This window comes from Euprymna scolopes, chromosome 23 (assembly GCF_053919585.1).
Source record: "Euprymna scolopes isolate OS-2025 chromosome 23, ASM5391958v1, whole genome shotgun sequence".
Classification (NCBI taxonomy): Eukaryota; Metazoa; Mollusca; class Cephalopoda; order Sepiida; family Sepiolidae; genus Euprymna; species Euprymna scolopes.
In genome coordinates, this window is record NC_136504.1 from 16795957 (window position 1) to 16808445 (window position 12489).

General features: G+C 35.4%; 1 protein-coding gene across 1 annotated transcript in view; it reads left to right on the forward strand.

The window, feature by feature from the left end:
* LOC145245776 (dynein axonemal heavy chain 6-like) overlaps nucleotides 1-12489 on the forward strand; it is a 265159-nt gene that overhangs the window by 78259 nt on the left and 174411 nt on the right. The window contains exons 25-27 of the mRNA XM_080107390.1: nucleotides 2947-3177; nucleotides 5817-6038; nucleotides 12127-12274. Coding sequence (XP_079963516.1) covers nucleotides 2947-3177; nucleotides 5817-6038; nucleotides 12127-12274 — 601 coding nt within the window. The remainder of the gene's footprint in view (nucleotides 1-2946; nucleotides 3178-5816; nucleotides 6039-12126; nucleotides 12275-12489) is intronic.

The window sequence follows — 12489 nt, forward strand, 5'->3', positions numbered from 1 at the left end:
AATATTGCATTTTCACAAATTGCAAACGGCAAACTAAGTATACAAAAATAAGTGGCATTTCTTCTCAAGAAATTAAGGAAGCTTGACAGCGAAGAGGGGCGGGGCATGTATCCCATTGACTTTATCCTGGATTCATCTCTGTTGAATAGAACCAAATAAAATGACGTTAGACATATACTGTTTTACATGATTTAATTTGGCCAATTAAATTTTGATTTAATTAAGGCTAGTCAATCGAAAAGAGGGGATGACTTTCGAAAATATTGGCGAAAAAATCGACCCCTCCTTGTAGAAAACTGCCCAGTTGAGGGTAAAGGAATTAATGTTTTGGGCCAATTTTTCGATATTTGTCGTCCGAGACGTTGAGCTTAAAAATGATAATGACCTCGTGAAAATCCGTCGCCTTTGTCGAAAGTTTTAGGCATACATACATACATACATACATACATACATACATACACACACACATACATACATACATACATACATACATACATTTAAACAGACAGGTGAGATTTATATTATAGATGATAAAACGCATAAAAATAACATTGAAGATGAGAACAGTAGTCTGAATAATCTAAATAATAAGATTCATCAATCAGCATCTGAACATGTAGAAACATAATATGATGGTTGTTCCAAAAGTAAAGCCTCCTATTTCTTTTAACTCAAAAAGTTTAAGAGCTACGAAGATGGGAGTGATACCAGTAAAACAAGCGACTTTTTGTGCTTCAGAATTTATTGTTCTACGTGGTCGTCACCATTTTCAATGCAATTTTGCCAAGAATTCAATAACGCATCTCTGCTTGTGACGTACGTCCATGACAGAGATTGCTTTATTAGAATCTCACACCATTAATATCTGCAACAGAGGGATGAAACTTTCTGGTCATGAGTGCATAAGTTCAATCATCATAATAATGCAATCCTCCCTGATCCATTGAGAATATAAAAAAATTGCAGCCGTTACTTTTATAATGCCCCTCGTACTTTTTGTTTTTTAATGATTTAGAATTTAGTATTAATAATAGGTTAATTGAGTTACGTTTATATTTTTTGAGATATTCGTACAAGAAGAAATAAAATCAGCAATTACAAGGGAAAACATATGATTGCAGCTAGTCTATTTCAGGACAAACTTGATTTTTACTTGGTCTGCTTTTACAAGACACTACGAGTCTGAGTCTTACTTCCTCAAATTGTTTGTTGAAATGACCCACCCCCTCTCTCTCTCTCTCTCTCTCTCTCTCTCTCTCTCTCTCTCTCTACCCCACTTTTTATCTGTTTCCTTTTCTCTTACATGCTTATTAGTCTGTCTCCATTCTTTTATTGTTGCTTCAATATCAGAATTACGTTCGTTCATTGACAAATTTGCATAATATATATGCTTAGAATGTGCATGGTAGTAAAATATTGCATTTTCACAAATTGCAAACGGCAAACTAAGTATACAAAAATAAGTGGCATTTCTTCTCAAGAAATTAAGGAAGCTTGACAGCGAAGAGGGGCGGGGCATGTATCCCATTGACTTTATCCTGGATTCATCGCTGTTGAACAGAACCAAATAAAATGATGTTAAACATATACTGTTTTACATGATTTAATAGCTGAATTCGGTAAAAGATCCTCTAAGTATGCACTTTAAATTGTGTGAATGCATCAATTTTTGTAACAGAGTGCAAACGCGCGTGTGGCATCAGCAGCAGAAACAGCCAACGTATGCAAATACCGATCCGTGTTCGAGGTCACGTCACGGCGAGGAAGAAGGAAAAAATATTATAAAAAAAAGAAAAACGTGGATCTTTGAGGTTAGAGAGGACAGAGATAGGCGTGTTACACACGTGGGCTGAGAGTGACAAGGAAAGACGTGTCCTAAACATGGCTGGACAAAGAAAGAGTACAATGTGCTTGACATGGCAGAGACAAGGTGTTATTTTGGAAAATACCTGTAAATAAATATCTTTTGTTTCAACTGAAAGAAAAGGTATCGAGTTTTTTCCTTGTCCTTGTTTCCTTTCAACTGTCTGCATATAACATGTGGGTCCTGAGTATGGACACACATATGGCAGCAGCAGCAGCAGCAGCAACAGCCGACATATGCAAATACCGAGCTGTGTTCGAGGTGACGTCACGGTGAGGAAGAAAGAAAGAAAAATATTATAAAAAAGAAAAATGTTGATACTTGAGGTTAGCGAGGACAGCGATAGACGTGTTACACACATGGGTCGAGAGCGACAGCAAAAGACGCATCCTAAACATGATTGGACAAAGACAGAGTACCATGTGGTCGATATAGTAGAGTTTTGTTAAGCACTTTGGAGTACAAGAAGACTTTTTAACAGGCGACAAGGCATTATTCTGGTAAGTACCTGTAAATAAATGTCTATTGTTTCAACTGAAAAAAGGGGTGCTGAGTTTTTACTTGTCTTTGTTACCTTTCGACTATCTGTATACAACGTGTGGGTCCTGAGTGTTGACATGTAAGGCTTATGTTACAGAATATGACTCTTTTTCTTTTCAAAAAGTGACAAATTCATTCCAAACTTGTTTGTTATTTTAAGACATTTGGATGAGACCAATTTCATACGTCCTTATTATATTTAATCTTAAAAATTTAAATAAAATTAAATACTATAATTATTGATCACTCCATTCATTAATTTTGTATGTATCAGGAAATTCTATTGTTTGGCATTGGTTTCCCCGATATCATTCTGGTTTGACTTCTTTCTAGAAAGACATTGGGTACTTACGAAAGGAATCACATGAAGGTTGCCAGTATCCGAAGTTAAAGTGTTAAACTGTGGAACGAACTGGATTCGAACTAGGCACACCCAGGTTGTTAGTCGATGTTGTTAACCACTTATCCATCGTCACCTCTATTGATTACCAAGTCTGCAAAATAATTTCCCGTTTTGTAATTTTTTTTTTTTTTTTTTTTAGGTGGACATTGCTAAAGTGACCACTCTCTGCAAACTGTTGGAATCTTTGCTGTTTTCACCCTGCGAAGATAATGTGAATTTTAATTTGAACGCCACCGTTCTTCATCCAATCATTTGTACAGCATTTATGTTTTGCTATATCTGGGCAATTGGAGGAAATATCATTGAATCATGTTGGGACAGTTTTGAGTCTTTTGCAAGGAATTTATTTGACAAAAACCCATGTGCTAAGGTAAGTAATTTGCCAGATAAAAAAAAACTAAGATCGTTTATCAGAAAATGTGTCATAATATTTATTAATGTCGACTAAGAATTTTATCAAATCTGTTCTGTCCAATTACACTGATACTATTATGAAAGATATGAACATGCTATTCGCCTGCTATGAACAGCAATTCATCTTCAATGAATTCTTTACAATGTCTATAATCACCATCTTATGTTAGTTGAAGAATCCCTAGAAGACTTGAAACGCGTAAGTAAACCAATGATGGACAAATTCATGTAATATCGTATATTTTGCAGCATGAATCACATAGATGATGCAAAGATATATCATTTCAAAATAACATCCTTTAAAGACGTTGAAAAAAAAAGGCCATTAAAATATCATAAAATTAAAAAATATATCATTTCAAAATAACATCCTTTGAAGACGTTGAAAAAAAGGCCATTAAAATATCATAAGATTAAAAAAATATGTAATTTCAAAATAACATCCTTTAAAGACGTTAAAAAAAAAGGCCATTAAAATATCATAAAATTAAAATCATTTTAGTTCATTAAAGCAAAGAAACACAAAGTTTATGGTTGGCTGCCCTAATTTTTTAAGTTGCCCTTTTAATCTATTCTTCAAATGCAAGGTTAACTGATATCGATGAACATCCATTTTCTTTTTTTAGATGTTGTATTTTATATCAATCAGTTACCACTTATAAAGGCCAAACGCCATTCAAGGATAAAAGTTACTGAAATCATCATTTGTATGATGAGCAGTATTATGAGAGGATTGGAAACAATGGGTGGAAAGGGAAGAATTTGGTTACTGAAGAAGACAGCTTGCCAACTATTTGTTTACATACAGCTTGAAGACGACTATGTTGTGGTCATCAGGGAAGCAGTCCTATGGTATTGCGTTCCACGGTTGGTAAATCAAAGAGCATTTCTATAAATTAATTTGATTTTAGTAATATAAAAGAAGAAAAAGGAAAGTTCTTTGTAGTGGTTGGTGAATAGACGAGTTCTTTCTGTGAATGTTTACAAGGTGCAGTTTTAATCTAATCTTCAAGTGCAAGACTAACTAAGATCAATGAGCACCAACTTTTCTTTTTTAGATGTTTTATTTCCACTTACCAAGGCCAAATACAACTCAAGGATAAAAGTTAATGAAATGATCACTTGGATAATGAAAAATACTATGAGAGGATTGAAAACAATGGATAGAAAGGGCATAATTTGGTTGGTTATAAAAGAGCAAAAAGGCTTTCAGCCGTCATCAGTATTGGTTAGGATCGACTTCATGAGTTGCTGCTGCTGCTGCTGCTGTCAACGACATTAGCTTTGAAACGTTGTTATTTATTTATTTTGCTACCTTGGCAACTCGCTAAGTATTTGTTTACATTAAACCTTTTTCAATTACTTTTTCTCTAAACCCAGGCATTGTTTCCCCACTCAGCTAACATCGGTTAAATACAGTTAGTTTAAAAGAAAAGATAACCTCTCAAGGTTCCTTATTGGCATTGGACTTTTCTTGTTGTTTTTCTATATTTAAGGATGTGAAATTCCTCAAAATTTAGGAGCAAAAGCTTGAGAGAAAATCGCCTCTAATAGATATTGGCAACACTTTTAAGTATACTCGTTGAGCTGAGGAACTTTCAGACAGTGCATCATCAAACTAGGACTGAAATGGGAAACACTAAACTCAGCAGATGGCAGCGATCAGGCTGGCTTTGGTGTTGTGGGAGGTCATGTTGGTGATGTTTTCGACGTATGACCAAACAGAGCAGTCCAGCGTGTTTAGATCAAGGGAGGGGGGAAGGGCAGTGAGAGAAGAGTACGAAGTCGTAGCACTCTTTTTGAAGCCAAGCCTGGGTTTCTTTGGACTTGTGTGCCAGCACTGAGGTTTGCTGCCACACTCAGGGTCTGCCATCGGCCACCTGTTTGCACCAGTGATCACCACACCTCTTCAGCACATCCAGGTACATCTTGGTGTTAACTTTCAAGTCGACTTAGAAGATGTGAGATGGCGTGATGTGGCCCTCATTTGAAACCACATTAAAGGCATAATCCTGGCCGGAAACTTTTTTATCACGCTAGGCACGTCCCTGTTATTCGTGTCAATCTAGTGATGCATTTTGAGGGTACTGGCAATGGTCCTGTTGTCATAACTTGGATCGGTAGAGAACATGAGTTGTACAGCAGCGCATCTCCAATCTCATCCATTGAACATTGTGTTACTTTCAGACATGATAGAAGGCTCCTATCACTCTTGGGATTTGTACACAACTGGCCAACTAGTAGATAGTCTTCAACAAATAAAGAAAACCGGTTTTCATCAAACGGAAATGGAATCATGTTGTCTTTTCTTTTTTATCGTTCCATCCTGTATATATATTATTGTTTACTTATTACTGTATATATCATCTATTATTTATAATTAACGATTCTCATATTGTGTTAAATTATATACTAGGGCTAATTACTAATTGATTGTCGACCAGCTGCTTCTTTAAGTTTTCTTACTCTCCACCGTTCCTCACTGTCTATAATTTTTATAAGATGAGAACAATAGTCCGAAGAATCCAAATAATACACACAACCAATCTTCATCTTAAAAATTCAGAAACTTTTTTCTATGTTTTATTTTTTCAGATGCCAAATTCTGGAGACTTGTGGAGTGTCTATATGAACTTTTCCTCAGGTTGTTTAGAATCCTGGAAAATGATCTTGCCGCACTTTGTCTATGACAAAGATATTCCATTTATGGAAGTGTTTGTTCCTTCAGTTGACACTGTACGTTTCGGATACCTTCTGCAGAGATTACTCGATGTCGAACATTCAGTTCTTTTCACTGGTAGCACTGGTGTCGGAAAAGTAAGTGAGGTTAAAGTTCAACCCCATTCTTGTCTTTTGTAAAGTAGTTAAACCTAAACATAAAAAAGAGACAAAATGTTTTCCTTTATTTATTTTATTTCTGTACAGTAAGAATAGTTCATTTCTTAAAGCAGAAATACACTGAGATATTTTGGTTTTGCTAGGGATTCACCACGTACCAAGACTTATAGGCCACTCGAGGATAAGGGTTAATGAGTGTTGGTGGCCGGTTAGATAAGACCATGATGACTGGATAACGGTGTAAATTGGACAGAATTTGATTATTTTAAAGGACGGCATTACAAGAATTTGTTTACGTTGGACATGAAAACAACCATGTTATAATCAGCCGGGAAGTAGATCTGCAGTATTGTGTTCCAAAGATGGATAGTTCTCGGAAAGAACCTTTGCTTATGGAATTTTGCATTTAGTTTTAGGCATAGATAAAGAGTAAGGGAAATTGTTGACAATGGTTGTAGATAGAAGAGTGTTTGTTGTGAATGTTTTGCGGGGGGGGGGTGACCATAGATTGAAGGTTTTGATGATTTAATGCTGGCAACCATTTTTCTAAGATGATGAATTTAGTAAAATTTATTTGAATAAATATTATTGTACTTACACTCCAGCCTCCCATCAATGCGTGGTACATCATTGCACCTCATCTTGAAAATTGAATTTTATAAAATGTACAAAATAAAAAATGTATTATGATATTATAGACAGGGAAAATGGTTGAAATAGGGTTTCTCATTCAATCCCGGACAATGGCGGGTTTCCATGCTACTATAATTTGTTGAATAAATTTCATTAAAATTCATTGATTTTTAGAGGTTCAAAACGCATTGGTTCATTTACAAAAAAGTACTTACCTTGTCTTATCAACTGTGGCTGGTTCATGAAACCTTGACACCCATACTAGGTGTGGATAAGGGGTGCAAGTGGAGTCATGCTTGTGGGTGTGAACTGTGGAATCAGCAAATCGAGTTCAAATCCTCTTGGATCTATCATGTAAACATATGGCAAGTACTCTTCTAAAATAATAATTTCTCTTTGTCTATAGTGACAATGAATTACCTTCTCCCTTGTATTCCAAAAATCGCATCAGTTGACTACGCAAAGCAATTCTTTTCAACCAATCATGAAACACTTAATTTTGATTGGCTGAAGCCGAAAAACATTTCTTGGTCTTCTTTAGAATGTTGTCTATACACAAAGAAGTTAAGGAATTCCTTTGACATGACAATTCATGCCAACATCTTAAGAGACCATGTCTGCATTTTTAATCAAATGCCTTTGTTTTATTTCCAAAGTTAAATGAACCTATTTTATCGATAACTAGCAGATGAATTAAACAGTTACATCCAGGCACCAGGGCTTTTACATAGTAATAAAATTGCATAGTAATCTCCCTTTTGCTATGAGAATAGGGTTCTGTTTACAAAAGTAATTTTATTGTTACAATCCTAGATGAAACAGTGAAATATTTGTGTTAAAATTTAAAAAAAAGAAAAGAAAACGAAATGCAACAAATCATTTAGAAGGTCATTCTTAATATGTGTGTAAATTTGATATCGTAACGTAATAGTTGTTAATAGTTTAATAATAAACAGAAATATTGTAGTATTAAATTCCTTTTAAAAAATGAAGTAAAAAACGGAAAGGAGCTAAAACATGTGCATGCAAGTTTTATATTTTTCTAAGCATTTCACTTCTTGTAAGTAAAATAAAAAAATACTCGAGCTGAGATTGAAACCAAAACCTAAAGACAGCGAGGCAAGAACGATAACAACTAGGCTAACTTGCCACACTTTAAAAAGTGTTTTCAAACCTACTTATTCTTTACATAAGAAAGCTGTCATGCGAAAGATTCACACATGCGCAGTCGCAAAAGAGTTTGAAAATAGATAAAAAATCATCCGATGCGCCCCCAAATACCAATGTTTCAATTTTGACCCCCTTAGCAGCCCTTTTTTTCCGGATGAAAACCAATTACAAAGTTTTTCACATGTCTGAATACCCTATATGCCAAATTTCAAGCCTGTAGATATAAAGTTTGTTGAGTGTATAGAATGAGAATTGTCTTCACACGCACATTCTCACTTTTATAAATATATATATTTGTCTTTAAATTAAGCCACAAATACAATTAGCTTTACAAAAGACAATTTCTGTATTGTCACTATTTAAAAGTATGGATAAAATTGTAATGCGTACAAAAATTACTTTTTATCTCAAAAACATCCACGTGTCTGCATGTCTTGTGGGGTTCATTTGCTGAATAATAGAAAACAAACAATGGCAACACGCAGTTGATTTTATGTTCAACGGTAGCGCGAAGACCAAAGCGAATTCTCGCCATTTGTATACAAATTAGATCAGCTTGGATTGCATAAAATCAATCCGTTTGAAGAATGTTGGAGTTCGTTTTAAGGAAGATAAGCCGTGCACACATGCGACGTTTATGCGTGATGTATAACTTGGAGCTGAGAGAACACATTGAAGTTAAGAGGTGGTGCAAATTACGGCGTCAGTGAAAAGGAGTGATGTCAATTTTTATTTTGATAACAAGTACATCTTTCATCACTGTCTTATGTACCCTCTTCAACTGAAGAGATGGAATTTTGCTGCTTGTCGGGTTAGTTGGGAGTATGTACATCAAAGAAACACACGTGTTATGAATTCATCAGAGCATATTACATTAAAGTATTTGTAAAACAGGCAAGGAGATGCGATATTGTGGTGATGTGATAGAGATTGAAGCTTGGCCGATAGTGCAGGACCTATTAGATTTGAGACTTTTCCGGACCTTGTTTAAGAATAAGAGACTAGTGACAGCTGCACTATCCCGGATGTGGCAACAATACCCCATTTCATCATTGTCTTATGTGCCTTCTTCTCTGTGCATTATTTCCGCATTTTTTCATCATTTGTCATTTCAGGTTATTAGATTATCTTAAGGTATCAGCTTCCTGTCTTAAATGCACCAAATATTGATGTTATTGTCTGTTTTTCTTTTTTCCTCTTTGTAAAACTCAATTATGTTCTGCAAAACCAAAAATAAAAGCAACAATTTTCTTCTACAAAACAATCAAACACGATGAATATAAAAATAAAAGAACTTGAAGCATAAAAACATTTACCAAAATGACCGGATGTGGCATCAAATAACCTGATCAGGGTTGGTATACCGTAAAGCAAAACAACCAAACCAACTCTTATTTCAGATACAACAGACCACGTACAGATAAATAAATATGATCCCAAACGGAAGACTATGGAGAGAAAGAGATAGATAATACTTATAATACTTATCATTGCGCCACGCTCGACAGCACTTACAGGTTGTCCTCGACGGTCGTACGTCTAAACAGTGGGATATAAATGCGGGAGTGCCTCAGGGGTCTATCCTTGGACCTCTATTGTTCCTAATATTTATTAATGACTTCCCCGACAAAACTGCCTCTGAGATGGGTATATATGCTGATGACACTACACTCTATAACAGGTATGACAGGAAAACAAATGAACACATATCTAAAGAAATGGCAAAAACACTAGAGGATGACCTCCAATCTGTAGTGGAATGGGGACATAAATGGATGGTCACATTCAATGTTGCCAAGACTAAACTGTTTTCCTTCAATAATTATAAGAAACCTTCTCTACCACCAATAGCAATAGCCAGTGACTCCCTGTCCGAGAGTACATCTTTCAAACTACTTGGCCTAATGTTCACAGGAAACATGAGTTGGAACAATTATATTGAAAACATTGCCAGGGCCGCTGCGAAAAAGGTAGGCTCTCTCTACCATGCTAGAAAACTACTGACACCTAAAAGTATCCTGTACCTTTACAAGGCCACCATTCGCCCATGTATGGAGTATTGTTGTCACATTTGGGCTGGTGCATCTGCTGCTAGTCTCTCGCTCCTAGACAAGGTTCAAAAAAGAGTCGCCAATCTGATAGGCCCTGAACTGGCATCTAAGCTTCAGCCTCTGTCCCATCGACGAAACGTTGCATCCCTCTGCCTGTTCTACAAATACTTTAATGGTGAATGCTCTGACGAACTGCAGACACTTGTTCCCCCACGATGTAGACACCCTCGACAAACCCGACACGCAGCTAAATCCCACCCCCACACAGTAGAGATCCCTAGATGCTAAAGATCTTTCTACTCCAGTAGTTTCTTCCCCAGAACCGCTAGACTCTGGAATTCCATTCCAAGTTCCTGCTTCCCCAACTGTACTGACATGCAGAAGTTCAAGTGCAACGTGAACCGACATCTTGCTGCCCAAATCCCAACATAGCGCCCCAGTAGTTGCTGTCCCTGATAGTAGCCCCCTACACCAAAGTGGCAATGCGCCTTGTTTGAGGTGAAAATGTAATAAAAAAATTTTTTTTTTAAAGATTGCAAAGGAAATTAGTAATGAACTTCTATCATATTACAAAGCAGCATATAAAGAGAATCTTTTATAGATAATATCGGAGCTAGTGATTTTTCAAACACTCTGTACATATAATTAAAAAATATTATAATTCTAGTGCATATTATGAACCGGATTTCTGTAAATGCCACTCAAGTTTGCCCAGCACCTGACGTAAACTGCTGGAATATGTCAAGCGCCGCTGAGAAAATCTTAAAAACGCTAGGAAATAGAAAATAAAACATTCATTGGATACGAATTACAATTAAAAAATAAATAAATAAAAAAGCAAGAAAATAAAATATTACAACATTCATTGTATACGAATTCCAATTTAAAAAAAAAAATAAAAAGCAATAAAATAAAATATAACAAAAATCTACTGGAAGTTTTATGAATAAATATATTTTTAATTTTTTGTGTACATAAGTAGAAACAATTTTTTTTTTGCGTGATTAAAAACTAATTTTTGGGTGGAGTGGAGAGTAGGGTTTAGAGTTCGAGTTCGGGTTCGGGGTTAAGTTTAGGGTTTAGAGTTAGGGATCGTTCCTCCAATCTGCAATAGCATGTTCTTGCACCTCATTTCAGATGTAATCAGTTGTTTCTGTTGACAATACTCTACGACTTGTTCTAGGGTCTGCGTTAACTTGTCCAGCATAGTAAAATAAAAAATAGTTTTTTTTTCCTTGTCTTCCAGTTGATCAAAAGCCATCTTCTAGGCTTCTTATAGGCTAATCGCGTTTGTTGTCGCATTCTGATTGGCTGATCAACTTAACCAGCGCCCGGCATATTCCGGCGGTTTACATAAATTTCCGCTCCAGCCCTATCGGACTTTTACAAGAATCCAGTTTGCAATATACATTCGTAAAAAAAAATATTAAAAGTTGAAATGTGATTATTCATTACAATATTCATAATCATAGCTTTAATCAATATTTCGATCATAATAATCTCTGTTATATATTGTATAATTTCTGTAATCCTGTAAGGAAATTTTTTTTTAATATTCCTCTTAAATAACACCGCAATCTACATAACAAATCTCAGTTCTAACGTTCTCTCTCATCAAAAATTCAACTGCATGTTTTTCTCAATTCCTAATTCTTAAAGTAACTGTTCTCCTCATATCCAAATGAATGTTGACTATAAAAATTCTAATCTGAACGGTTGATAATAATAATTTCTCGTTCCATAGATTATGTTGAAATAATTGAATCCGCTTTAGCTTTTTTTTTCTACAATTTTTGTATCATTTTGTTCAAGCTGTGGATGGGGCATCCTACCAGATGCCAGATATTCACTTGCTATCTCATACATTCCAACATAGAAATCTTTTTTAGAAGTTTAACCGCCCCTTTGAATGCAATTATTTGAATCTCTCCTGCACTTGATTCACGGGGTATATTTGCGGAGTTAGTTTGCATATCCACGAGTCTTGATAAAGCGTCCGCAATATCCGATTGAAAAAGAAAAAGAAAATCTAACTCTAAACAGAAGTTTTATTTTAGAGAGAAAATCGAGTGCCCAGTTTTACTGTTCCTATTGTCAACACTTATTTTGTATTGTATGTTTTTTTACTGTGTATTGTTCGTACATAATACTATTGGTATGACTTTCTATTTATCTTGGCATCTTTTTCTTGTTTTTTTGTTTTTTTGTTTTAGTCAATGATAGCCAACAGGATCCTGACTAGTATTGCAGATAAGAAGAATTATGTTCCACTTTTCCTGAACTTTTCTGCCCAAACTAGCAGTGTCCGCACACAGGAGATGATCGAGGCCAAACTGGAAAAAAAGAAAAAAGATACATTTGGTTGGTTTTTATTCTATTGTATGTTGAGTTCTTTCACTATTACTATTGGGAAAGGTATGAATCCATCTATCCGCCATCCAAATATAGATTAAATAGTAGAGTAGAAAAGATTCTTATGTATTTACCTGCCTCCCCACGAGGGCCATATCTGACACAAAATCCAGTTTAATGTATATGTACAAGCCATCAGTTTGAATGGCGGCCATTATAGAATT